The sequence below is a fragment of the Pipistrellus kuhlii genome, unplaced genomic scaffold (assembly GCF_014108245.1).
Source record: "Pipistrellus kuhlii isolate mPipKuh1 unplaced genomic scaffold, mPipKuh1.p scaffold_m20_p_4, whole genome shotgun sequence".
In the NCBI taxonomy this organism is placed as follows: Eukaryota; Metazoa; Chordata; class Mammalia; order Chiroptera; family Vespertilionidae; genus Pipistrellus; species Pipistrellus kuhlii.
This window is the reverse complement of record NW_023425540.1, coordinates 4,168,111-4,192,983: the sequence shown is the minus strand read 5'-3', so window position 1 is coordinate 4,192,983 and position 24,873 is coordinate 4,168,111. Positions and strand designations below refer to the sequence as shown.

At 43.2% G+C, this 24,873-nt stretch overlaps 1 protein-coding gene across 1 annotated transcript in view; it reads right to left on the bottom strand.

Moving 5' to 3' along the window:
• SPEF2 (sperm flagellar 2) overlaps nt 1–24,873 on the bottom strand; it is a 122,672-nt gene that overhangs the window by 90,787 nt on the left and 7,012 nt on the right. Inside the window, exons 2-9 of the mRNA XM_045571538.1 lie at nt 23,159–23,261; nt 21,503–21,755; nt 19,923–20,093; nt 17,717–17,857; nt 16,049–16,113; nt 9,863–10,049; nt 8,432–8,620; nt 3,107–3,294 (exon numbers count right to left, since the gene is read on the bottom strand). Coding sequence (XP_045427494.1) covers nt 3,107–3,294; nt 8,432–8,620; nt 9,863–10,049; nt 16,049–16,113; nt 17,717–17,857; nt 19,923–20,093; nt 21,503–21,755; nt 23,159–23,261 — 1,297 coding nt within the window. The remainder of the gene's footprint in view (nt 1–3,106; nt 3,295–8,431; nt 8,621–9,862; nt 10,050–16,048; nt 16,114–17,716; nt 17,858–19,922; nt 20,094–21,502; nt 21,756–23,158; nt 23,262–24,873) is intronic.

Genomic DNA, 24,873 nt, shown 5'->3' with positions numbered 1-24,873 from the left:
TCAGGGGAGGAGGGGTCCTTCATCCTGGCCTGCACCCTTTCCCAGTCCGGAGCCTTCAGGGGATGTGCGACTGATGGCTTAGTGCTGCCAGCTTGTGGTTGAGCGGTGCTCCCCCTGTGAGAGCGTACTGACTACCAGGGGGCAGCTCCTGCATTGAGCATCTGCCGTCATAGCGACTGGTCATAGCGACTGGTCATCCTGCCGTTTGCGGTCGATTTGCATTACCCTTTTATTATACAGGATATTATATAGGATACGTTCTCCAGGGTCTGCTGTTTGAGAACAGGGATGCCAACTTGTTGTTATATACTTAAAGGCTAATGAAATGTCTGCGCTTAGTAGGTTTGAATAAATGAATGTTAAAGAGTAACTGTTTTCAAACTTTCTAACTGGCTGTGAACTAAGAACAGTGTATTTCAAAATGATCCACACTGTCACTGAGGGTTTTTTATCCCAGCTATCTTGTCAAGTGGCTGTGTGATTTCAGGAAATCGTGTAAATGCTCTGGCAACAGTGCCCTCCTCTGCAAAATCAGCAGGTGGAACACTTCAAGGCCTCTTTAAGATGCCAGTTGGCTTACACATTAATGTGTATCAGAAAGATGCACTCACTGTATGGCTGTCTTACTGTCACTGGACATTTAGTAACCTGTAAGACGCTTTATCAGTAATTATTTCTATTTAAATCTGAGGGATGACTAGAGGAGGTAATCAGACAGAGTGATGGAACAACAATTCCAAGATGAATAAAGAGGGCAGGGAAGGAAAGGACTGACATGACTCAGACACAGTTCTCTAAAAGTAGCTGGACTAGAGCTTGAAATCACAGCTAGCAGTGTTTCATGTGTTTCATTTTGAGACATGGTCCCACATGGGTGAACCTTGAACACATGCTAATGAAATCAGCCAGATAGAAGAGGACAGATGCCCCATGTTTCCATTCACATGAGGTACCTTGCAGCAGAGTCATAGAGACAGAAGGTAGAACAGTGGTTTCCGGGGCCAGGGGAGGAGCGAGGGCAGAGTTATTGTTTAATTACCACTGAGTTCCGGTTTGGAATGATGAAGGGGTTCTGGAGATGGATGCTGGCGATGGGACCAGGATTGTGAATGTGCTTAATGCCACAGAACTGAACTTGAAAATGTTAAAGTGATTCATTCTATATTTTACCACAATAAAAAGTAGTATTTAATGTCACAATTTAAAATATAATCATGTTTTCATGCATAAAACATTAATAGCTGCTAGAGGTTGCTTTATGGAGATATGGAAGTTTAGAAATTAATAAGCTCAGGCATAGAAATAACACCAGAATTTTTAAAGTGGCACTGGCTTCTATGATGAAGTAAATAATTAACAACTTATATATTGCCCAAACTTAATCTTGAAGTTATTGAACTAATAGCCTACTATTTGAATATTAATAATTTTGTTAAGGAGCAGTCTTTTTAAAATATATATTTTATTGATTTTTTTACAGAGAGGAAGAGAATAAAATAGAGAGTTAGAAACATCAATGAGAGAGAAATATCAATCAGCTGCCTCTTGCACACTCCATACTGGGGATGTGCCCGCAACCAAGATACATGCCCTTGACCGGAATCAAACCTGGGACCTTTTAGTCCGCAGGCCGATGCTCTACCACTGAGCCAAACTGGTTTTGGCTTAAGGAGCAGTCTTAACAAAAGTCAGTTCATATAAACAGCTTGATACCAAAGATATATATATATATATATATATATATATATATATATATATATATATACTGATAATACCTTGCTTAGTGCAGAATAAAAAGAGATTAAAATGAGTTTATCTTGATTTTTAATCATGTAAACTAAAAAAAAATAATCTTAACATATAGGAGATGGCAAAAGTAGGTTTACAGTTGTAATACAAATAAGTAATAGAATAATTAATAAATAATAGAAAAAACTGTTTTGCATATTCACAACTACACACCTATTTTGCCCACCTGTGTTCATGTGCAATTATCTTACTTAATCAGTTGCAATTAAAAGACATATTTTCAAAGAAAGCCTCCTTAAAAGTTCTATATATCAATACTTCTGGAACTTTAACATTTTATGTATTTTTAAAATTATAATAAAAATAGTTTCATGAAGGCAGTATGCTCTCTATATTAATTTTCATGAAGCAGGACTTAAGAATAGTAAGAGGCATTTAGACAAAAAAAGAAAAAAAAGTAGTAAGAGGCAGACTAGTATATTGCCTCTGTGAAATACTACAATAATCAAACTAATGCATATCGGAAGTCTTGAGCTTGATAGAGAGTGGTGCTCTGTAATGTGTGCTTTTCAGTCATTTATTTGACATAGAAATAATATCTGTTTCCCTTTTGCTTTGGCCACCAGAAAACGCAGATAAAATTTGTAGCTCAGTTGCAGTAACTGGCAAACCTGCTGCCTATATAACTGGGTTTCAATTTATCCCTTGTTGTTAGCTTTCTACTTAAATTTAGATTTTCCCTTGTTCTTATTTTGGCATAGTCTTAATATTTCTTGTTTTGTTCAATATTTTCTTATAAATTGCATTATTAGTAAAAGAATCTTTAAAAAATCCCCATCTCCTAGGAAGTCCCAAGTGTTTCAAATAAATTATCCTAGTTGTCTTAGTAAATTGTAGTGGATTTAGACACAACATTTAAATGAAAAGACCCATAAACGCATATAAATAAGGCGAATCAGGGATGAATTAGGTCAGCATCCAGGGCCTCTGGACCCCACTTCTCGGCCTTCCTTTCATGAAACATTTTTCTTTCTTTTTTATTTTATTTTATTGAGAGGGATAGAGAGTTAGAAACATCAATGAGATAGAAACATTGATCAACTGCCTCCTGCACACCCCATACTGAGGATGTGCCTGCAAACAAGGTACATGCCCTTGACCAGAATTGAGTCTGGGACCCTTGAGTCCACAGACCGATGCTCTATCCACTGAGCCAAACCCTTTAGGGCTCATGAAACATTTTTCTCTCTTACCCACCCAGTGTCTGCTTTACAATCATAACTTTTCTCATTCTCTGGGGTGTCTCTATTGTGTTGACAGTAAAAACAAACAAACAACAACAAAAAACAAGACTTACTTATTGGTTAAAAGCCGGTATTCTGCCACTTTGGTGGACAAGTCGAGTATCTGATCCAGAATCTCGGAGCATGCTAAGTAGTGCTTCTGGTAGAGCGCTTGAGCTCTCTCCACAGCCAAGTGCTCGTGAACTTCCCGCATTTTGATGGCTTGTTCTTCAAACTCGAGCTTGGCTTGTCTTGCCAAAGCCTAGGGAGACACGGACACCCTTAAGTCCCCGTGACTGGGCAGAGGTTGAAGAGAAAATAATGTCTTCATTTCAATGTAACAGAAATAAACCTCCAAAGAGAATGACACCTCCTTTTACACCAGGAAGAACAAATAAATGAGAGAGCCCTTTCTCCTGAACGCAGTAAGTACTGAGTCTGATGGCAAAGACAAGTTTGGAAATATTCCCCTTAGAGCTTACTGAGCAGCAAAACCGAGTACAGACGAAACTGGGCCAATCAGGGAAAGCCGGAAGGGACTAAGGATAAGTTGCATCTTAAGTGTTTTAAACGAAGTCCTGGCCTCACGGGTTTCACATCGGCAGGAGTGAGGGAAACAGGCACCTCTGTCCGGCCGGGGTGGCCCAGTGGCTGAGGGTTGTCCTGTGAACCAGGAGGTCACTGGTCCCATCCCGGTCAGGGCACATGTGTTTCTGTCTCTCTATTCCTCTCCCTCCTTCCCTCTCTAAAAACATAAAATAAAATAAAATCAACTTTAAAAAACTAAAAGGAAGAGCAAAAAGATGCAGGCATGTCAGTGCTGGGCCTCCAGCAACCATAGCGGGTCCTCTGACCTCTTTGCACCCGTCTGAGAAGACTTGCTGGGTCTCAGCTGTTCGGCCAGTGCCTTCCATGGCGGAGTTCTAGAATACTGATGTAGACGTAGGAAATCTTTCAGAAATCCCCTTATTATGACCTGAAAACACCGCACATCGGCCGACAAATGTTAAATGTGCTTAGAGAACAACAGGACCTGCTGCTGTCCCAGCCTTAATGCATGGATAGCATTCATGCATGCAGACATCTGTTTTCTGCAGAAAGCAGTGAAGCACGTAAGCAGCTTGTCATTACCCTCAGTTCGCTTTGCACTATCGGTTTGTTTAGAAAACCCTTTCTTCACACACGTACGTATGGCCACATGCTGATTTTCAAACAGCTATCCAGGCTCCGTGAGACAGTCTATCTGGGGCCAACAGGCTCCAGACACAAGACCCTCCTCCTGCGCAGGGACCCAGGGAGGGGCACGCGGAGGCAGCTTGGGCCCGGATGGAGCTGTGCTGGGACCTGAGCCCCAGGTCCCGTTCAGGAGTCAAGGACTAGCTGTGAACTTGGGCCAGTCAGGGCCTGCGCCTCCCTTCCCTCCATGCACAGGGAATACTAGCAAGGTTTGTCATGAACAGGAAAACTAACCGAACCGTCTGGTCACAGCAAATATTCCTTATCATGATGCTGTTCACACGGGACTAGAAGCGTGACAGTAAACTGTGATTGTCCACTGAACCGAGGGGGGTGGGGGTGGGGGCGGGGTTCTTTTGTTATTGTGGTTTTGTTGTTTTATTGTCCTGGGAAAGAGGTTGCGCTGTGTGGCCTCTGAGGCCAGCCCTGTCCACGGGGCAGGCTGAGGAGTGACAGCAGAATGCATCAGCCTCCTGCTGCTCTGCAGGCCCTTTGTCCTAGGAAAGCAGACAGTGAGGTACAAAGCGTTATGGCACGCTTTAGGAGTGTGGAGAGTTCAGGAGAGAGGAATCTGAGAGGACGGTAGTGAGAAGAGAATGTATGGAAAGTGACAGCAAAATGGGTCCTGAGCTTGGTTCACTACAGGGTGCCCGGAAGTCCCGGAATGCTTAGGGTGTGATCAAAGCAAACCTAGGGCAGTAGGGCCAAGTTTGTCCCTAGCGGGACCAGAGCAGCTTTCACCTGGTCCTCCCTCTTACCCTCCCTCTTTCCCTCCCTCCATTCTTCTACCCCTTTTCCTTCCCTCCCTCTCTCCTTCCCTCCCTCCCTCTCTCTCTCCCCCCTCTCTGCTTCCCTCTCTTTGTCCTTCTCTCCCTCCCTCTCTCTCTCCCCCCTTCTCTCCCTCCCCCTTCTCTCTCCCCTCCCCCTTCCATGTCCCTTCCATGTCCTTCTTCCATCTTTCTAGCTACTTAGTCTTCTACCTCTACCCACACTACTACCCCGGACCCTATGCTAACCCCACTGTAACTTCCTGCCCCATTACAGCAAAGTGGGTTGCAGCCCCAGAAAAGAAAGAAGGAAAGGGAAAAGGAAGTCTGTGGTGTGAGTTCTGACTCTGGACTCGGACAGCTGGCCTGCTCCCAGCCTTGCCACTGAGAGGGTGTGCCTGAGCTTCTGACCTCATTTTCCTCCCGTGTGACATGTGGAAAGGATGGTGCCACGTGAAATGGCCATCGTGAGAGTTACATAGGCATGTGATGAACATAGCTCAATGCCCGACTCAAAGCAAATGCTCAAAATATGTTAAATATGAATACGTTCCATTATTGTTAAAACAATCGTCGTCCAGGAATTTAAAACCAGAAACTGTCCCAATAGTCACCCAAGTGTCTTAAAGAGATTAGCAAAAGTAATCTAAAATCAAAACAAAACAAACAAAACTCCTAAGGAATGGTGTGCAACTCCAGGTCTCTCTCATAGGACCAGACATTGGCGAAAGCCCTGGGAAACAGTGCTCAGAGAGGCAAACACTGAACTCTCGCCCAGTGGGAAATACTGTCAAAAAGTCACAGGAATCTACTTCTAATTACGCGCTATGCGTGTCACTAGGGAGAGGCGTGGGTGTGAGGGTCCCTGCAGGCCGCCTGAGCTGGACACGCCATGAGCAGGAGCTTTGCAAGGTGACCGCTAGCTGGGGAAAGGCAGCTGGGAAGAGGGGAAAGAGAGAGACGTGGCTTCTTCAGGGTCTGAGAGACCAGTGTGGTCAGAGTCCAGGGGACGGAGGGGGCCAGGTCGGAGCAGGGATCTGGTGGGCAGGAAGCCAGGGCTAGGTGTCCTCTAGCGGGAGGGCTGGGTCCAATCTGAGTGACCAGTTCCCCGGGCTGCAGAGCAGAGAGGGGTGTGGAAGGGATGAGAGTAGGACAGACAATCTGTATAAGTTCAAGTTCAATCTAATTTTCTCCTTTCTTCATTTCTAACAAGTTATCCGAAGGCTTGCTAAGTCCTGCATTAGGGAATTCCTGCAGATGGAGAAGGTGGAACTGATGGAGGCTCCTCCTCACTTTCAAAGCTACATCCGAGGGCAAGTTGGTCTGAATGGCTCCGAGGGGACAGAGGGGGAGGTGCTGAGGACACGGAGAAAGAGAAAGGGTGTACCCCCGCCCCTGCAGCTCCTGGGTCGCAGCAAAGCCTCAGAGGGGAACGTGCAAGGGGCCCAAGAGGCCAGCACGGCCTCCTCAGACCTGTGTGCTGATGGCAGCGTGTGGGCTGGCGTAGCTGAGTCTCAGTGGCAACAGGCTGGGCTTGTGCCAATGCCTGACATGTCTCCCTGATGACCTGACCCCGTGGCCTGGCCACTGTGCACCCCTGTGGGCAGCGGTGAGCGGTTGGAGTTTAGCTGCCATCGATTTGAAAGACCTACATAACATTATGACCACGCACACGCCCGCTGTGGCTGCCAATGCAGAGCCACCGCTAACAGACCTCGCAGCAGAAGTAGCTGGGGTGGTGGTGAGCATGGAGGAAGGCAGGCAAACTGAAGAGATTCTTATTTAGTCCCTGAAATCAGTGGGACTATGTGATGCTTTGGATATGGAGGAGTGAGGGTCAAACAGACTTCCAGTGGGCCTGAGGTTTGGGACTTGTGCACCTGAATGAAAGGCAACGTCCTTTGTTGGAATATGGAACCTTAAAATGCACCAGTTTAGAGACATGGGTCATACATTTGACTTTAATGTGTGATGTGTATGTGAGATATATGAAGAGAGATGTCAGGAATGCGACAGGACATATGGATGCACACGTCAAAGGCCGGAGACATAGCTGCATGAATCTCATGTCTGTGGCAGTAATTACACCTCTGGGCTGTGGAAGCAACAGAGGAGGGAAGGAGGGGCCTAGGCGCAGCTTTAAGGACCCCGGAAACGGTCTGCTCTCCCAGGAGAATGTCCTTCAACGAGAGCAGAGGCTAGGGGGCCAGAAACAGGAGAAAAGCCAGGTGTGTTCTCAGCTGTGCCAACAGGACTGACCATGAATTCCATCCCATTCACAGTCATGGTGTGAAGCTCTACCAACAGCGCATGAGCAGCATGAACAAACTTTAACATTTTTAATGAATTGAAAGGTACGTGTCCAATTCGCCCACCGTAAATAACAGCAAAACTACAAGAACAAGAACAATTAAAAACTAATTTTAAACACTTCCTTTGCCTTCACAAAAAGGATCATATCGTTGAAAGCAAATGATGTTGTGTGTTGTTAGTGGATGTTACCAGAAGGAAAAGGTGATAGTGCTCCCTTGAAAAATTCAACACCTCATGTCAGTCCTCCTTAGGCTCCAGCCACTGTTGACGGAGGAGGTTTAAGTTCCAGCTGAGAAAGGAGCCACCTCAGAGGGAGGGCTTCAGGGAGCAGCTATCTCAGCCTTAGGAAAGGCAATCTGGGAGGAAGGATGCGATGATTACATCTCTGTCTGTGAGGCTGCAGCAGTCCCAAGGGGCCCAGGCCTTCGCAGCCGGCTCCATCCTAGGTGAGAAATGGGACGCTTCTCATCCCGGGAGAGCAGCTGCTGGACCCACACCCTGTCCTGCGCCTCATTAACTGGCCTTGGGAGGCAAATATATTCTCCCAACAGGCACCCAGAAAGATGAGCTAAACACATCATTTCCAGGTAAGCAAATGGCACTGGATCCGTTTAGCTCACTATCATCCAGACCAGTGGTCGGCAAACTCATGAGTCCACAGAGCCAAATATCAATGATTGACATTTCTTTGAAGAGCCACATTTTTGAAACTTAAACTTCTTCTAACGCCACTTCTTCAAAATAGACTCTCCCAGGCCTTGGTATTTTGTGGAAGAGCCACACTTAAGGGGCCAAAGAGCCGCAGTTTGCAGACCACGGATCCAGACAATTCTGCTCTTGAAGAGGACCCAGAGGTCAGTGTCCAGCAGACACAGGACTGTGGAGAGCGGTAATGTCTGTGGAATGCAGACCGAAGGGGAGGACCCTGGGTGTGTTTTCACTGCAGTTGTGCAAAAGTAAAAAGGGGAGATAATTCAGGGAGATCATTGATGGGCAGCCGCACACCTACGGCTTTGTTTACCTTGACAGGGAGAAAGAAGCGAAAAGAGCCTGAGGGAGATGTTTAAGGGAGACATTGCTTACCCCTTCTCGATCCAGAGCGTCCTGGAAGTCTTTAAGCCGCCTCTCCTCGTACTGTTTCTCTCGGAAGATTCTGTTTTGCCACAGAACTTCCTTCTCATGGCGGACGTGCATGAGCTGCACGGCGATCCGGCGCTCCTGCTGGGACTGCCGCATGAGCCGGTTGATGAGCTGCTCCTCCCGGTACGCCTCCTGGAACACCGTGGGGAGCCCTTTACCGCCCAGGCCGTGTCCTCACTGCCCCCGGGGCTGAAACCCCGGATGTGAGCAGTGTGCAAAAGGTCTAGCAGTCATCTGCATCACTTTTTAAATCGGAACTTGGCCAACATCAAGACATAAAAATAAAAACATCTCCAACAAAGGCTGCACACTTTTGGTATCTAGGAGAAGCATTATGGATTTATAGCTCCCTGTTATTTAAGTAATGGATTGCCTCATTTAAAATTTTGAGGGGGAAATTAGGTGATTGTTTTCAAGGTTTTATAAACAAGGATTTGATTCTCAGCGTTCGGTATGTGGAATTGTGCTGTAGGTACCCTTAACGTAAATACTAGTTGTAAAAACAAATGCAGGCACTATCTGGCCACAGATGACAGATCCAATTAGTTCCCTGAGGGAACATTGCAACCCTTGCTGAGTGAGGAAAAGCAAAAATCAGATAGAAGAATGAAGATGGGAGAAGAGGCTAAGGCGAAATCACCTACAGCTTACCCTGGAGAATTGTAATGGCTGCGATCTGGAAGAGAAACCAGATGCATTGGCTCAGTTCTCTCTCAGAGAATTAAGGGGGAAGCAGTAAGTGAACAGTGGGCAAAGCCTGGAACTGGCACTCAGAGGCCCTGGCCAGTGCACCTCTGTGAGTCCTGGAATGCGAGTCAGATTTTCGGAGTCTCTTTCTGGACAAGTAAAATGAGGAGTTTAGGTGTAAGGTGCTCTCCAAAGCCCCTCCGAGCTCTCTCACTTGTCTAAACAGAGACATCATGTGGAAGGGTGAGGTAATTCAAGTCCTCAAGGGGGGAAATTCAAAAGAATACCTAAGACTCGGGTTTGCCCATTTAACGGGCAATGACCCAATTATTGAAGAAGACAATCAGGCATCATGAATGACACAGGTTCACACCCTCTCTCCCACTCTGAGATTATGGGAGGACTACTACGTATCTTTTCAGAATCAGGATACAAACAACAACAATACCGTGGCAAATGCCAAGGCTTGAACCTGGGAATCATGTAAACATGTCGGTAAATGTGAATCTGAAGTGAGAAATTACCTTTGAACACAGGGTGATGTTATTATGATGTGAGGATGTCCCACTGATATTTGAGGCAGAGTGGCCGATGATACATACATAAGATACATGTAATGTGCATGCAAAAGGCTGCATTGTGTGACGTTTCCAACAGCATCACTTAAGCAACATCCAAACATCTAACCTCCTGTGCCTCGTGGGCTATCAGCTGGTCCATCAGCAGCCTCCGGCGTCTTTTCTCCCTTTGCTCTCGTGCAAGCGCGTCTTCTTTGAGGCGCTTCTGGATTTTTTTAATGTAGTCATCATCCGAGTAAGTGCTTAGCAAGTCGGCAGTTGTCTGGGCTGCTGTATCTAAGGAAGCCTTGTGTGTACTGAGGACAATAGTTTTTATTTTAGATTCAAAACATAATACAATCACGGGCCACTACTTGTGAGCACGGAGGAAGACCTCAGGAGAAGGGTCTTCACAGCCCTCTGCTAATTTATCATCATAAGCATGGAAGTGAATACTGGAGCTTCAGTGTGGTCAATGGATTCCAATTTGCGTCCCCCCTTTTCGCGACTTGATCTAGCCTTTTCTCTAGAAATCTAGCCCATCAACTCCTTGTTCTTTTTTCTTTTAAAAAATATATTTTATTGATTTTTAGAGAGGAAGGGAGAGGGATACAGAGTTAGAAACATTGATCAGCTGCCTCCTGCACACCCCCTACTGAGGATGTAACCAAGGTACATGCCCTTGACCTGAATCGAACCTGGGACAGATCCACTGAACCAAACCGATTTCGGCAACTCCTTGTTCTTTCTCTCCTCATGGTCTTCACCCTACCCAGACACTCTGGATTTCTCTCCCTCTTCTTCCTACTGTATCTAGGCCTCCTGCTTCCCCTGCTTTGAGTCAACAGTAGCACAATATTGGTAACCCAAGTATCAGGGGAGTCACAGGCATATTAATGTCAGGACTCAGAGTACTTCCGGGGTGGTTCTCTCCACTTATGCACATGCAAGCTGCTCTATGATCTCCCAACTCCTGGGCTGCTGAGGGCAATGGCCCAGCTCCTGCCGGAAGCTCAGCCGTTGAATGTTGACTTGCTCATCACGCCATGCTTGCAGGCACAGGTCTGACCTAGCTTCTGGCCCAAGTCCTGGAGACCCAGGATGGAGAAACCTGCCTTGGGGATTTGTCCTACCTCGTGTCCAAAATTAAAGGCTCAAAGAGAGCTGGTCTGACCAACACAAAGCAAACACACTCAGAGGGTGGCTTAGAAGAGAATTGCTAGATTCTTTCAAAAGTTATCATAAGAAGCTATGTTTTTATCATATGTCTACAAGGATCAGATAACCAATTCTCATCCTCGTACCCCTTTAAAAAATAAACAATGGCCCTAGCCAGTTTGGCTTAGTGAGTAGAGCGTCAGCCTGTAGACTGAAGGGTACCAGGTTTGATTCTAACCAAGGGCATATGTCTGGATTGTGGGCTCGATCCCCAGTGAGGGGCATGAAGGAGGCGGTGAATCAGCGATTCTCTTTCATCCTTTATGTTTCTAACTCTCCCTCTCCCTTCCTCTCTGAAATCAATAAAAATATATTTAAAAAAAGAACAAAGCCACCATCTTATAAAATAAATAAATAAAATAAAAATAAACAATGTAAGATAATGGTGTAAGATATATCATAATATGGCTTGCCAAGAAATCATGAATTTTAATATTAGGAATAATTATGGTTTCTAATATTATAAATTATTAGTGTATTTGTTTTAAAATATAACGTAATTTTACTTAAAAGACAGGACACATTATCATCATGTTCATCAACTCTTATACAGAGAAAGGTACTCTTGCAAAAGCACAGCTAATCCTTGTTCAGTGAGACAGTAACTGCATGTTGGTAGCACAGATCACATTATATTATAGTTCATTATTCTAGGTTTGCTGCTCCCCGCTGAACTCTGAGCACATAAGAAAAATATCCAATTTTACTCCTCTCTGTATGTAGGCCTCGTATGCCTGCCATGTAGCTGATGTTTGCTAAATTTCAAATGATAGGCTCAGAAGCATAATAGATATATGATATAATTTTTTAAATCACACACTAAATTTCTGGTTATTTTATCAGCAGGGGCTCAGCCTTTGGTTTATTCTGTCACTGAGAGTTGCTGATCAGAAATTGAGTAGCTGTCAAAGTCTCAGTAATATTAAAGACAAAGTTTATCCCAATCTATTCATCAAGACCTAGTACAATTAAATATTTATGAAAATTATATAACATAACTTTTTTAGATCATTCATCAAAACTTGTATCATATTTTTACATAACTGTGTTGTTTAAATATTTTTCCTAGATGGGTTAATGGCTCCTTTGATACTGTAGTATGCTATCAATAATATAACAAATATAATTTCCGTCTTTTATTTATTAGTCGGTTCATTCATCCACCCATCCATCTGCTGTCTGATTACATTAAAGGCCTGAACAAAGCTATATGATACTTCCTGGAATGAATATTCATTTTACTAGATATGGATTTATTGAGGGCAATATTATGTTTTCTTTACATCTGCTTGCCAGGCTTCCATAGAGTTAGGATATGTGTGAATTATTAGTACTGGGAAACTTGGCCAGATTTGTCAATATTAAAAACAGCTTGTTAGGAAGAGCCTACGGGAAATGTCTGAATCCAAATGTCAGGCTGCAGCCACAGCAACCTCAGCTACAGAAGCAAAGAGCAGATCACATTTGTTCTTTGTCTTAAAGAATAAAGAAAGACGGTCATGTGAGGAAAAAGTAGCCATGGGAACTCCTGTGTTGCTCCCATTGAGACTTTTATTCTTCCACAAGGGAACAAAGTGCACTGTGAGGTGACATCCCCGAGGAGCTGTCTCAGGAGCCGGCCGGGAGAGGATTGCAGTGCTTTCGGGCACCAACTAGTATGAAGTAACTCAACAAGCCCAGAACATGTTGGAGCCTAAGCTAAGAATTCACAATGCCTCAAAAGAGTAGCGATTGCAAAAGAGGCTTAAGAAGGACCATGCTGTACCATAGCCTTGGTTTTCTGTCAAAGTTTGCTCTAGCCCAGTGCTTCCCAACGTTTTCCACTTTAGGGCATTCAGAGAAAATGATGTTTGGACAGAACGTTCAGTCTCCGATGAGAGGTGACTGGTCCAGGGCCTCTTGCTGCTGGGCCCTCTCCTGCCTTTCTGAGAAGGGAAGGTGTCATATTCATGGTGCCCAATGGGAAATCCCTAGCAAGAGCAAGAGGAGGCTCCTAGAGAAAGAGACTTGTGATAGACACTGCTATGTTCCTCCTGTTCCCCTCCAAACAGAGCCCAAATTTTACTCAGAAAAAACAACGCCCCAGCCAAAAACTACGTTTCCCAGCCTTCCATTCTGCTGCGTATAATGGTGTGACTGACTTCCAGCCAATAAGATGTGAGCAGAAATGTTATTTGGGCCGAAACAGGTTTGGCTCAGTGGATAGAGCATTGGCCTGTGGACTGAAGAGTCCCAGGTTCGATTCTGGTCCAGGGCATGTACCTTGGTTGCGGGCACATCCCCAGTGGGGGCGTGCAAGAGGCAGCTGATCCATGTTTCTCTCTCATCGATGTTTCTAACTCTCTATCCCTCTCTCTTCCTCTCTGTAAAGAAAAATAAAATAAAATATATTAAAAAAAAGAAAAGAAGAAACCATCAACAAAACAACAAGAAAGCCCACGGTGTGGGAGAACATATTTGCAAATAACACCACTGATAAAGGTTTAATCTCTAACATCTACAGACAGCTGATACAACTAAATAAAAGGAAGATGAATGATCCAATTAAGAAATGGGCAAGGGACCTAAATAGAATATTTTCAAAAAAAGACAGAAGGAAGGCCAAAAGGCACATGAAAACATGCTCAAAGTCACTAATTATACGAGAGATGCAAATCAAAACAACAATGCGGTACCATCTCACACCTGGCAGAATGGCCAACATCAACAAATCAACAAACGACAAGTGTTGGCGAGGTTGCGGAGAAAAAGGAACACTCGTGCACTGCTGGTGGGAATGCAGACTGGTGCAACCACTGTGGAGAACAGTGTGGAGTTTCCTCAAAAAACTGAAAATGGAACTCCCATTTGACCCAGTAATCCCACTCCTAGGAATATATCCCAAGAAACTAGAAACACCAATCAGAAAGGATATATGCACCCCTATGTTCATAGCAGCACAATCTACAATAGCCAGAATTTGGAAACAGCCTAGGTGCCCATCAGCAGATGATTGGATCCAAAAACTATGGTACATCTACACAATGGAATACTATGCTGCCATAAAGAAGAAGGAATTCTCATCATTTGCAGCAACCTGGATGGAATTGGAGAACATCATGCTGAGTGAAATAAGCCAATCAATGAAAGAGAAACACCACATGACCTCACTCATTTGTGGATAATAAAGAGCATTATAAACTGATGAACCAAAAGATAGATATAGAGACAGTAAAGCAACAAGCAGATTGTCAAATTACAGCGGGGAGGGGAGGAGGATCTGGGGAAGATAACAGATCAACCAAAGGACTTGTATACATGCATATAAGTACAACCAATGGACATAAAACTATGGGGAGGGAGGGGATATGGGGGAGGGAGGGAGGGGGGCAAAAAAAAATCATTAAAATATGTAAAAAAAAATAAATAAATAAAAGAAAAGAAAAAAAAATAAATAAATAAAAATAAAAAAAGAAAAGAAATGTTATTTGGGCCTTTGGGGAAGGCTCATACAAGGAGCTATTTAATACGGGAGATGGCTACTTTTGCCTGTCTTCCTTCCTGATACTGGGACATGGGCTAAGTGGCCAGAGCTCCAGCACCATCTGTGAAAGTGACGTGAGGATGCAAACCCCACCAGGGGACAGCGGAGCTAAAGGAAAAGAGGCGCCCAGTCCTTGAGGGCCTTGGATCTGCAATACACACCTTGGATGCTTCCATTCTGATTTCTGAGACACAAGAACAAAGTAAACATCCGTCCACTTCAACCCACTCTTGTCTTTGGTTTCTAAAGTTAACTGGTAGAGAGGCCGAGGCTCAGGTCCAGCTAGCAGAGGCCAGTAAAAGCAGGGTGTGTGTCTGCAGCCATACTGTACAGGCATGACCATTGAATCATCTAAAGGACATGGCAAGGCCACGAATCAATTGTAATGGAGCTGGAGCAGGGGATGGAAGATGCTGCTGGGCTTGGTGTCCCCTCTGGTGGCTGAAGTGTGTGGTGTTCTAGGAAAGGAGCTGGCCCTGGAGACACGGAGAACGCCACCCACCAAAAGGCAACAAGATATTCCAAGATGGTCATGCTGGTGGATGCCATGTGTTTACCACTCCAGAGTGTGTGGCTGCTGTGTTGAGTGGAGGAGTTGGTAGAAGTCCAGTGGTTTCGTGAGCCAGGCAGGTGGATGTGGTGGGTTCAGGCGGCGGCCACCTGGGTGTGTGGGCATGGATTGTGTTTTCTCAAGGAGTCGGGGCAGCACTGGTACATGGGAGTGGAGCCACAGCCGGGCATTGTGAGGTTCTATAAGGGGTGGGGGAGGGAAAGTACTACATGCATTCTTCATCCGGCTTTACTGTCCTGCCACAATGACTTCTGCACCACTGTTTACTAGCTTTTTCTTATTCATCCTTATTTAACTGTTTCTTTCCCTCAGAAATATTAATATGGAACTGAAATATATAATTTGTATCTTTCTTCTTTGACAAAGATCTATTTCAGTCTATAAATTTAAATTCTATAAATTGAGTAGAGTTTGATAGTTTACATACATTAAAAAAAAAAAGAAAGAAAAACACCTCACATTGCTCCTATATATGTAGTCCCTAGTAGATTCTTTCCTGTGAGTCAATGACTCCCACTCTTAACTGAAGATCTTTATCTTTGGGCAAATGAAGCCCATTAGCCAGGCACTTTTTCAATAAATTCACCAAACTGACTTAGTGAACATCTGGTCAACAAACTGACTCAACAACTCTTTATTGAATCCCTGTGTTAAATGCTGAGGAGGCCACATAAGAAACCAACTAGCGTCCAATAAAGGTTTTACTGTGACAAATTTAAACTTGAAACAATTTGAGTTTAAGAAATGTTAAGCAGAGAATAGAAAAATAATTGGACTTCGCATTATAATAGCAATTTTCCCTCTTGAACTTTACAAAAGTTGTTATTGAACCATTAATCTGAACTTTAAGTCATTTATATTCTTTCATGTACTATTATATTGAAGCTTCTGCAGAGTGAAAAGGTCTTGAAACAGCTATTCCAGGTACACTTTTCCAAAATATTCAAAACCCACAGATTAAAGAGAACGTAGCTTTGTGATTATTAAAACAGTTCACATCCCACCTTTCCTTTGCTTGGAGATCCTTTCTTAGTAATGCTTCAAACTCCATAATCTCATTGGCCACATCCTTTAAAAAAAATTTCATTATCAGTTTTCTGCCTCTAAAAATCATTGAAAATTACCACATACCCTATTTATTCAAATTTACAAGGTAACATGCACCACAAACTCAAGCTAATTAGGAAGTGAGATAGAAAGAGCCACACTCCAGCAAATTTTTAAAATTCTGATCCGTTACTTCTACTCTGGACTAAATATACTTAAAAAATATAAAAATTGCTTAACCCGAATCATTTAGTTCACAATTTCAGCTCTAAATTTAATCAGAGTTGGGACACAATTATTTTTAAGTTTAAAAATATTTATCAAATTATAGTTGAGATTTTTAATTGCAATTATTATAAATGAGAATACTCATTTTGGGGTATAAATATTTATTTAAAAATCACTGTCTCATGCAATCTTATTTACACGATTAATTTGCTCTCTATTAGTTCATCCTCTGTCGACTGCACTTCTTAATAAAATTTAATCAACTCTAGGGAATATAAGAATTATGTATTTTACTAAAATGGGGTCAGAAGAAAATGTCTGTGGGGAACATTTCTTAGAATCCACACACAGGATTTTTTAATTAAAAAAATAAATGTAGACTAAAATAAATACAACCAGAGAGACCTGTCAACTCTGCTTTGCCAGCATTGTGAGCTTGAGTAAAACATGTCAGCTTTGTGAGTTTTAGTTTCCTTATCTACAAAATGGGCAGAAGAAGAGCCTACCTAGAGAGTTATGTATAAATTAAAGATCAGCCCTAACTGGTTTGGCTCAGTGGACAGAGCGTCGGCCTACAGACTGAAAGGTCCCGGGTTTGATTCCAGTCAAGGGCATGTACCTTGGTTGGGGGCACATCTCCAGTATAGGAGGCAGCTCCTTCTCTTTAAAAAATAAAAATAAATAAATAAACTAATGAAAGATTGTGCCAAGTGTCCAATCCATAACTTCCATAGCTTGACAGATAGCAGATGCTCAATAAATGACAGCTATTCATCTTTTTTGGGGGCGGTTTTTAGTGTAGTGGTATGCAGACTACAGAAAGTTCTACCACAATCTACTATCATTCCCCCATGGAACAGAATCAGATGGCATCCTTTGGCATGGATCACTAGCCAAAACTCACTAGTGTAGGTAACTTAAACTTAAATACATATACTGAAAACAAGCAAGTCACACAACATGTCTAGGGTTCATGGGAAAATAGTGCAGCATGGCAAGGAGCCAATGAGTGCACACAGTAGGTAGGAGAAGCACATGCAGGGGATGTGCCCCCCAGCTGGCCCTGTGGCACCCCCGGGAGTCGTTCTGACAGCACCCGATCTGGCCTAGCTCGTTAGCCATCAGAGAGCCCTCAGCACAGGCACTCACTCAGGTCCCATCACTTAACCAGAGGTTGTCGTCTCTGGCCCAGAGCTGCATTTTCTGCTTCTGAACAAATAACAGTATAAAATGGACTGAACGTGCACACGATGGGAGCGTTTTCAAGAGAAGGGACAGTGCCAGAGATAATTTGTAAAGAGGGTAAGCAGTTTTGGGAAATCTCTCTGTGTGTTTTAGGCAACGATCATTCCTTTGTTAAGACAAACACAACCCAGAACTAAAGGACTATCACTCACCTCTGCCTCTCTTTTCTTTTTCATCATCTTTTGGGCCTCAATTGCTTTCAGAGTGCGATTGGATGTCGGCTTTGGAATCTGTATGATGGCCGCTTGGATTTTGGCCATTATTTCATTTTGTCGTCTTCTGCTCAAGCGTTGCTGAATACCCCAGAGACATTAGTTTAGTCATTCAGTTACACGCTAGTAGGCAATGTCACACACTCACAGGAACACATACACACCATTTCTCCAATGAAGGTTTCAATTAACTCATCAATTAACCAATGTACTGGGAGTCACAACTGTATGATGTCACAAAGCAGGCGTCAACATGACTTGGTTTGGAAAGTACGATATTAAAACAAAGTTTTGGAGTCTCCACGGTATACCAATCAAAATTGTGTATTTTTATTCTGGGTGTCGTTACGAAAAGGAATGTAAAGTGTCCCAAACACAAAGAAGAGTACGCTCCTTCTCCAGGTCCACCTTCGAGATCTGCTCGGTAGTGGGACGAGAAAGCTCTGTCTGAAGAGGAAGCTCCATCTAGGCCAGTGGTCGGCAAACTCATGAGTCAACACAGCCAAATATCAACAGCACAACGATTGAAATTCCTTTTGAGAGCCACATTTTAAAACTTAAACTTCTTCAAAATAGACTCGCCCAGACAGTGGTATTTTGTGCAAGAGCCACACTCAAGGGGCCAAAGAGCTGTATGTGGCTCTCGAGCCGCGGTTTGCTGACCACTGGTCTAGGAGAAGGTCTCCAGGAGGACTCCTGGGCACTCAACACAAATTTCCCCCAAACTCGGTCACACTTAAACATGGAATTCATAAAATACTGAATTCATGTCATGTCACTCAGTCATGTAAGATGTTTATGAAATCATCTCTTCTCCATGTAGGCAATAACTATTTTAAGAAGACATAAGCAGAAGGGCATAATTTTAAAAAATTAGGTAAAATATTTTACAAATAAATGATTTAGGGGGTAATGTGAAACTAATGACTTTACTACTAAAGCAATATGTTAAAACGAATAAGATCATTGGTACCTACATCTAAAGATACGTCAATAAGAAACAAGTCAGAAATAAAAATAATTCTAAAATTTTCCTCAGTTCCTTTTCTAAAATGCTAATTGTTACTAAACTGCAATATGTTTACCCTTGTCCTTAAGAAAACCAGGAAGAGATAGGCTCTCTGTTTTGTCCTATTTGCTTCTTATCATTTTTAACAATTTATTTCAGGATATTTAACGGCATCACACATTGCTTTTCCCAACTCTCTGCAGAGACTTTCTGCAGGAGCCATGCATATGAAGGCCGGGCAGGCTGGTTCCACTGGAGTCCCAGCACCTGTCCCAGCCTAAACACTCCAAGTGCCTGTCTCCTCACCTCGAAATGCCCTGGGAAGCCCACCCCTTCTTCCAGAGTTCATCTCTCCTCTTTCCCTCCCTCCTCATGAGGAGCTGGCTACATTCGGGATATGTTAACTTCTTATCATTCTAAACATATGAATTCATATATTTAGTGCAATGAGAACTGTAATTTTTTTGCCTGCGATAGACACATTCCATACACACAGCCACCTGCAATTCTCTGCAAAGTCTGTGAATACTCCACACACTCATGTCCCCTGAGGTCCATCATGTCAGAGGAGATCACAAAAGACTTTGAGAGAAACAGGAGAAGCAGCTGGAAGTCAGTCAAAGCCTGAAGGGCCAGGAAGATGCGAGAGGCTTAAGGGTCTGGACGGGGAAGCAAGCCACATTGCCAGAAAGAGAGAAATGGGGAGGATAGGAAGACCAAGGGGTTGCAAAGAAGGGAGAGGAGAGAGAAATGTCCACTCCGTCTCCCTCAGCTGTGACGATGGCCACAGCCTTCGCTGAGGAGCTAGAAGGACCGCCCCCCCCAATGCACCCCATCACTATTGAATCTGATTCTTTGATTTCTACCAGGCATCTTATAAAGAGATCAAGTTGTCCTGCCATTCCAGAGAATGGCAGCTCTTGCTTCTTAGCCATGAGTGGAGGAGACAGTGAGCAGAGTGGGGATGGAGAGAAGGGGAAAGTGAAGGACAGAGAGGTGAGAACAGGCAGAGCAGGAGTCGACTCGTCAGCATGAAATTGTGTGCTATGTTAAAGCTTATGCAATGTGTACTCCAGGCATCAGTCTCACAGAATAGTATGCACTCAAGAATTTTTGTTAAAAATTGTGCCATAGAACCTTTTCGATACTGAAACATCTTTGTTGTTCCTTGAGTTTTTGGAATTTTTGAAGTTTTTCAGATTGCATGCGGACAACATCTTCTTTCATATGTACGTATTTTTCTTGAAACTTGTGAGTGACCCGCATCAGATTGAAATCAGTTTGACGTGGTATCAGGTTTCTAAGTCTCTAAATGAAGAAAGCATTTCAAAAGATGCCATTATTAGAAAAGAAAGAATACATCGCCGTTATAAGCACACCTAATATTTGTCTTTGAAATAAAATTTCTATAAGATACTATTGTTGATTGTCAAAGTAATTATAAGCCCCATTCTAATTACTCACATCCTTAACTGATGTAAGGAGAGAATACAAAAATATGACTCGAATTCTTTCTTACAAAATAATCTGATATATAGTTGCATAGTAAATTTTTGTCCTAAGTTAATTTTTTGATAAATGGTATTTAAATTACTGGAAATATATTTTTATAAAAGTAATTTTATGAAACCAATTTCAACCTAAGTAAGAAATAATGTAAGTCAGATTCTTTCTATTACTTGAGCCTCTCTCTTCCTAGTAACAAGTGAGGGAACATTAAAACGTCCAGCCCACTGGAGAATGCAATATTATAAGAAAATAAACTTTTAAAGACGATTGTAAAGTGGGTCACAGAAACATGGACCATGTATTTAACTGAAAATTTTCTATTTAGGTGTAATCTCCTTTGAAGCTGAAGACTTACTGAAAAAGAAAAAAATATATGACATTGGTCCTCCTAATATGGCCTCAGCGGATCCTGCCACTTACTCAGAAGAATGTCTGAGGACCTTTGAGCTGACTCTAAGCTCCTCCACACCTTCGGCCCTTTTCTCAATGAAAAATGGCCTGGCCTCCATCTCCATAGGGACCACAGCAGTGTAAGGTCCTGGATCATCCTACCTCTCCACTCCAACACCTATCTAGGTCTTCCACTTCTCTCTTACTTTCCCCCCACCCAGGAAGTACCCATGGAGATGCTGTTAAGTGTGTGGCTCCTAGGGTCAGACTGTTCAGGTTTGAGTTTTAGCTACTTGCTCTGTAAAGCTGGGCAATTTTTCTAACCTCCGTATCTCAGTTTCACCATCTGCAAAGTGGGAAGAGAAAAAATACCTATCTCGTAGGACTGAAGCAAAATAATATTAAGCAAGATAATATATAGACTGCACCTGGAACAGGGCTTGGCACCTCATTAAAATTCAGTGAATTTTACTATTACTACATAATAAACACCGTGTCTTCCTCCATCTGGTACTGTAGAGTGCCATCTCTACTCCTTTAACGGGACCACTGCCTCATTCCTCCTCTTTCCTCCCAGAGGCTCTCCTTCCACAGAATGTGGTAAGTTACTGGACATGTGGGTAGCATGAGGAAGATGTTAAACATGGATAAATGCATTGAAACTATTAATATAAAGTTAAACCCCACGATAGCCCATCACATAAGGGCCGCTGAAGGGCCGAGTGCTCCCGCTGGGGCTTCTCTGAGAACGCAGCAGCACTGCCAGTCCCTCTGGCAGCCCCAAGTGGCCGCCAGCTCCCATTTCCCTGTGCACTTACATCGCGGAAAGCCTCGCTCTTCATGTTCTGGAGCCACATGGTGTTCAGGGGCTGCATGGTCTGCATCTCCGCTCCTGTCAGCCCACTCTTCTTCTTCTTCTGGAGAGCCGTGTACAGCTGGTACAAGAGCTTCGTGGCCGCCCCAGGCTTTTCCGTGATGATGTTGCTAGCCACCTTCTGATCAAACTGCACACCCAGCAGGTGAAGCGTTGGCTCCAAGCGAGAAAAATTATTCAGTTTGGCACTCGAGACACTAGGCATTAAAATATTTTACATATTTAGACACTGGCATTGGATTACAAATAAATCTCAGAGATACTCTCATGGTCCCATAGTCTGAATTATGCCGTGTCCTTTTAAATATATCATTCCTCTCTAAAACCACTCAATCATGCAAACACATTGAGCTCTCTCATTGTGCTGAAATGTATGCATTTATTAGTATTTCTCTTCAGTGGCTAAATTAAAACTCACTCAGTTTATACACTTTCCTGCTAAAACAAATGCTGGAATTGTCACAAGAAGTCAATACAAAATCAGATGACTAGATTCCTTCTTCTAAGGGAAAAACAAAACTACGGTTTTAAAAAATACCCCTACTCAGAAGTCAAAATGACAGATTAAACGTCCATTTCTTCAAATGCTGTTATTACTAGAGTCTGAAAATAGCCCTGAACACCGCACTGTCAATTCAGATGTTTTTGAACACAGAGAAACCACTGGGGGCATCTTTGCTCTGGAGACAGAGTATGTGATGAAAGTCTCAACTCTAAGGAAAAGAAATGCATTCTGGGAAAAGTCTTCTCCCTCCCTATTTGCAGTTCTAATTTGCCAAGGGATTGCCTGTCTCCTTCTCTCCTGGTCCCTCGGTGAGGGAACACACGTTTCAGAGCAAGTAGAAGCTGCCCCCTCAGGGGTATCTGTGCCTCTTTATTTTTCACTCTTTTAAGTAATCTGTTCATTTCCATCTCTTGAGATGGACTGAAAATATCCTAAAACTGAGAATTCTTTTCAGATTTAGTAATTTCCAAGGCAAGTAACGGCCAACACCTGGAGGCAACCTGATGCCCCTCTGCAGGTGAATGGATACGTAAACTGTGTGACAGAAGACAGTGAACTGTTATCCATCACTGAGAAGAAACAGGCTTTCAAGCCATGAAAAGCTGTCCGTGGACCGTGAGTACACATTACCAAGTGAAAGGAGCCAAGCTCAAAAGGCCACATACTATGTGATTCCAGGTGGAGGACATTCTACTGTAGAAAGGGCAAAAATATGGAGACAGTAACGAGATCAGTGGCTGCCCAGGGTTGAGGTGGGCCAGATGCGCAGCCAGCACGGAGGGTCTGGGGGCAGTGACAGGACTCTGTGTGACCCTGTAATGGTGGATTCAAGCCGTTACACGTTTTCCCAAAGCCACTCGGGTGGCTACGATAAGACAGACAATAAACAAGCAATGAGGATGTGGAGAAATCGCAACGTCACGCGTTACAGATGCACGGGGAAGAGACAAGTCCCACACGAAGGCGCTCTTGCCCGGTTGAGGCTTTCAAGGGGATCCTGAGACTGATGGCTCCTGAAAGTGACTGTTGGAGGCTAACCCAACCAGATGCCAAAGAAACGGACCCCTTTTTGAAGTAAGAAAGATTCTGACTAACCTGCTTTGTGAAAATTTTGAAAAGTCATCCTGGAGTTCAAATTTGTGAAGAACTTCTCCAATCAGATAGCCACTGGAAAATGCCTTGGCAAAGGACTTGGGGGCTGAGTGTAAGCATAGAGAGTAAAAGGTCAACATGTTGCATGTAGAATCTATATGCTTTAATTATGTACTTACAAAGAGAAACTCTATCATTTAACTTGAACCCCAAATTCCATAAAATTAATTCTAGAAATATCGTTTGAATAAGCAAATAAAAAGATGGAAGTTTAATGGTAGATGTCTTTTAAAATTTTTTCCATAAACATATATAAATACTTGGTGACGTATGAAATTTTGAAAGGAAAGACAACTTCTGATCAAATTAAAACACAACCAGTCAAATCCATCACCTTATATTTAAAAACAAACCTTCCATGTATTTTATGAAATCACGCTGCAATTCCTTAGAATTAGTACAACCTGTGGATGGTGATAGCATAATATTCTGGCCAAGTGAGGTGCAGTATAACTTTCTAAAACAATAATGAGGACTCAACTTTAACCTTTTGACAATGGAAGCTTTACAGAATTGTCTGCACCTCCTTAAATAGAGCCAACTGGACACAGTCAAGCTTTTCCTTGGTGCTACCGAAGGTTACCCTCATCCAGGTGTCCTGTGGAACGATGCAGATGGACCAGAGGAAAACAGGCTTTGGAGCCAGAGACATGGATGTGGACATCTGGGCTCTGCCCCTTAGTAGCAGTGCACTTTCTGGGTTTCTCGTTTCTAGAACGTACAGACATATCTACACCTATCTTGGAGACCTATTTTAAAGATTAGAGATAATGGATGAGAATAGCTTAGCACAACGCCTGCTTAGTACAATGCCTGCTAGGATGCATCTAATGATAAGTGCAGGAAAAAGAAAATTAAAGTGTTAAACAGAATGTGCTTTCTTTAAAAATGTCCTTAGTTTGGGGTCACTTGTATTTTTCTTTATGAAGTAAAGGATATAGGGTAAAGGATGATGTATAACATTGATACATAAATTATATTATCATAGGACACTGCCATCATCTCTCAAATGATTTCAAGATCCTGCAGACATCTTCAATATGTTTCTTTAAGGGTCTTTTAAGCAACAGCAGTCAAAACACTCTATGTCGTGGCAGTATCACAAACTCATTTGTGCCAGGTTGTCCTCTTTTATCTATTTGACCGATAATCGGGTGGCTAATTGAATACGAAGAAATGTTGGATTTGTCAATCTGATGCTTGGTTTGAGGCTACCGTGGGCGAAGCCAGTTGTTCCATGAAGGTCTCACTCAGAACACTGCGTGTTATCACAGGAATAATGTTCTTGTCCACAATTTTGCCCAAAGTTTTACCAATTTTTGCATATTTTATACTCTTAATAATACTCCAATACTTAGGTTGAATAATATAATAAGTAATTAAACAATGATGTCAATGATTCCCATTGATTCCATTTACTCAGGATGAGCTCTGGAACTGTCTAGCATTAGCATCTATTGGCCATGTCTCTGGCATCATACAGTAGTAGTTGTTTGAAGCAACTAACATCCAAATGGCTGTGTCCACCTCCAAAGGGCAGAGGTGTGCCACCACCTGCTCCTCCCGAGTCACGGCTGCTTTCTCCTTTCCTCGAAAACCCCCATTGCCGGCCACCACTGCTGTGCCCTGGTCTCGGCTACACCACTGTCCTCACTGTG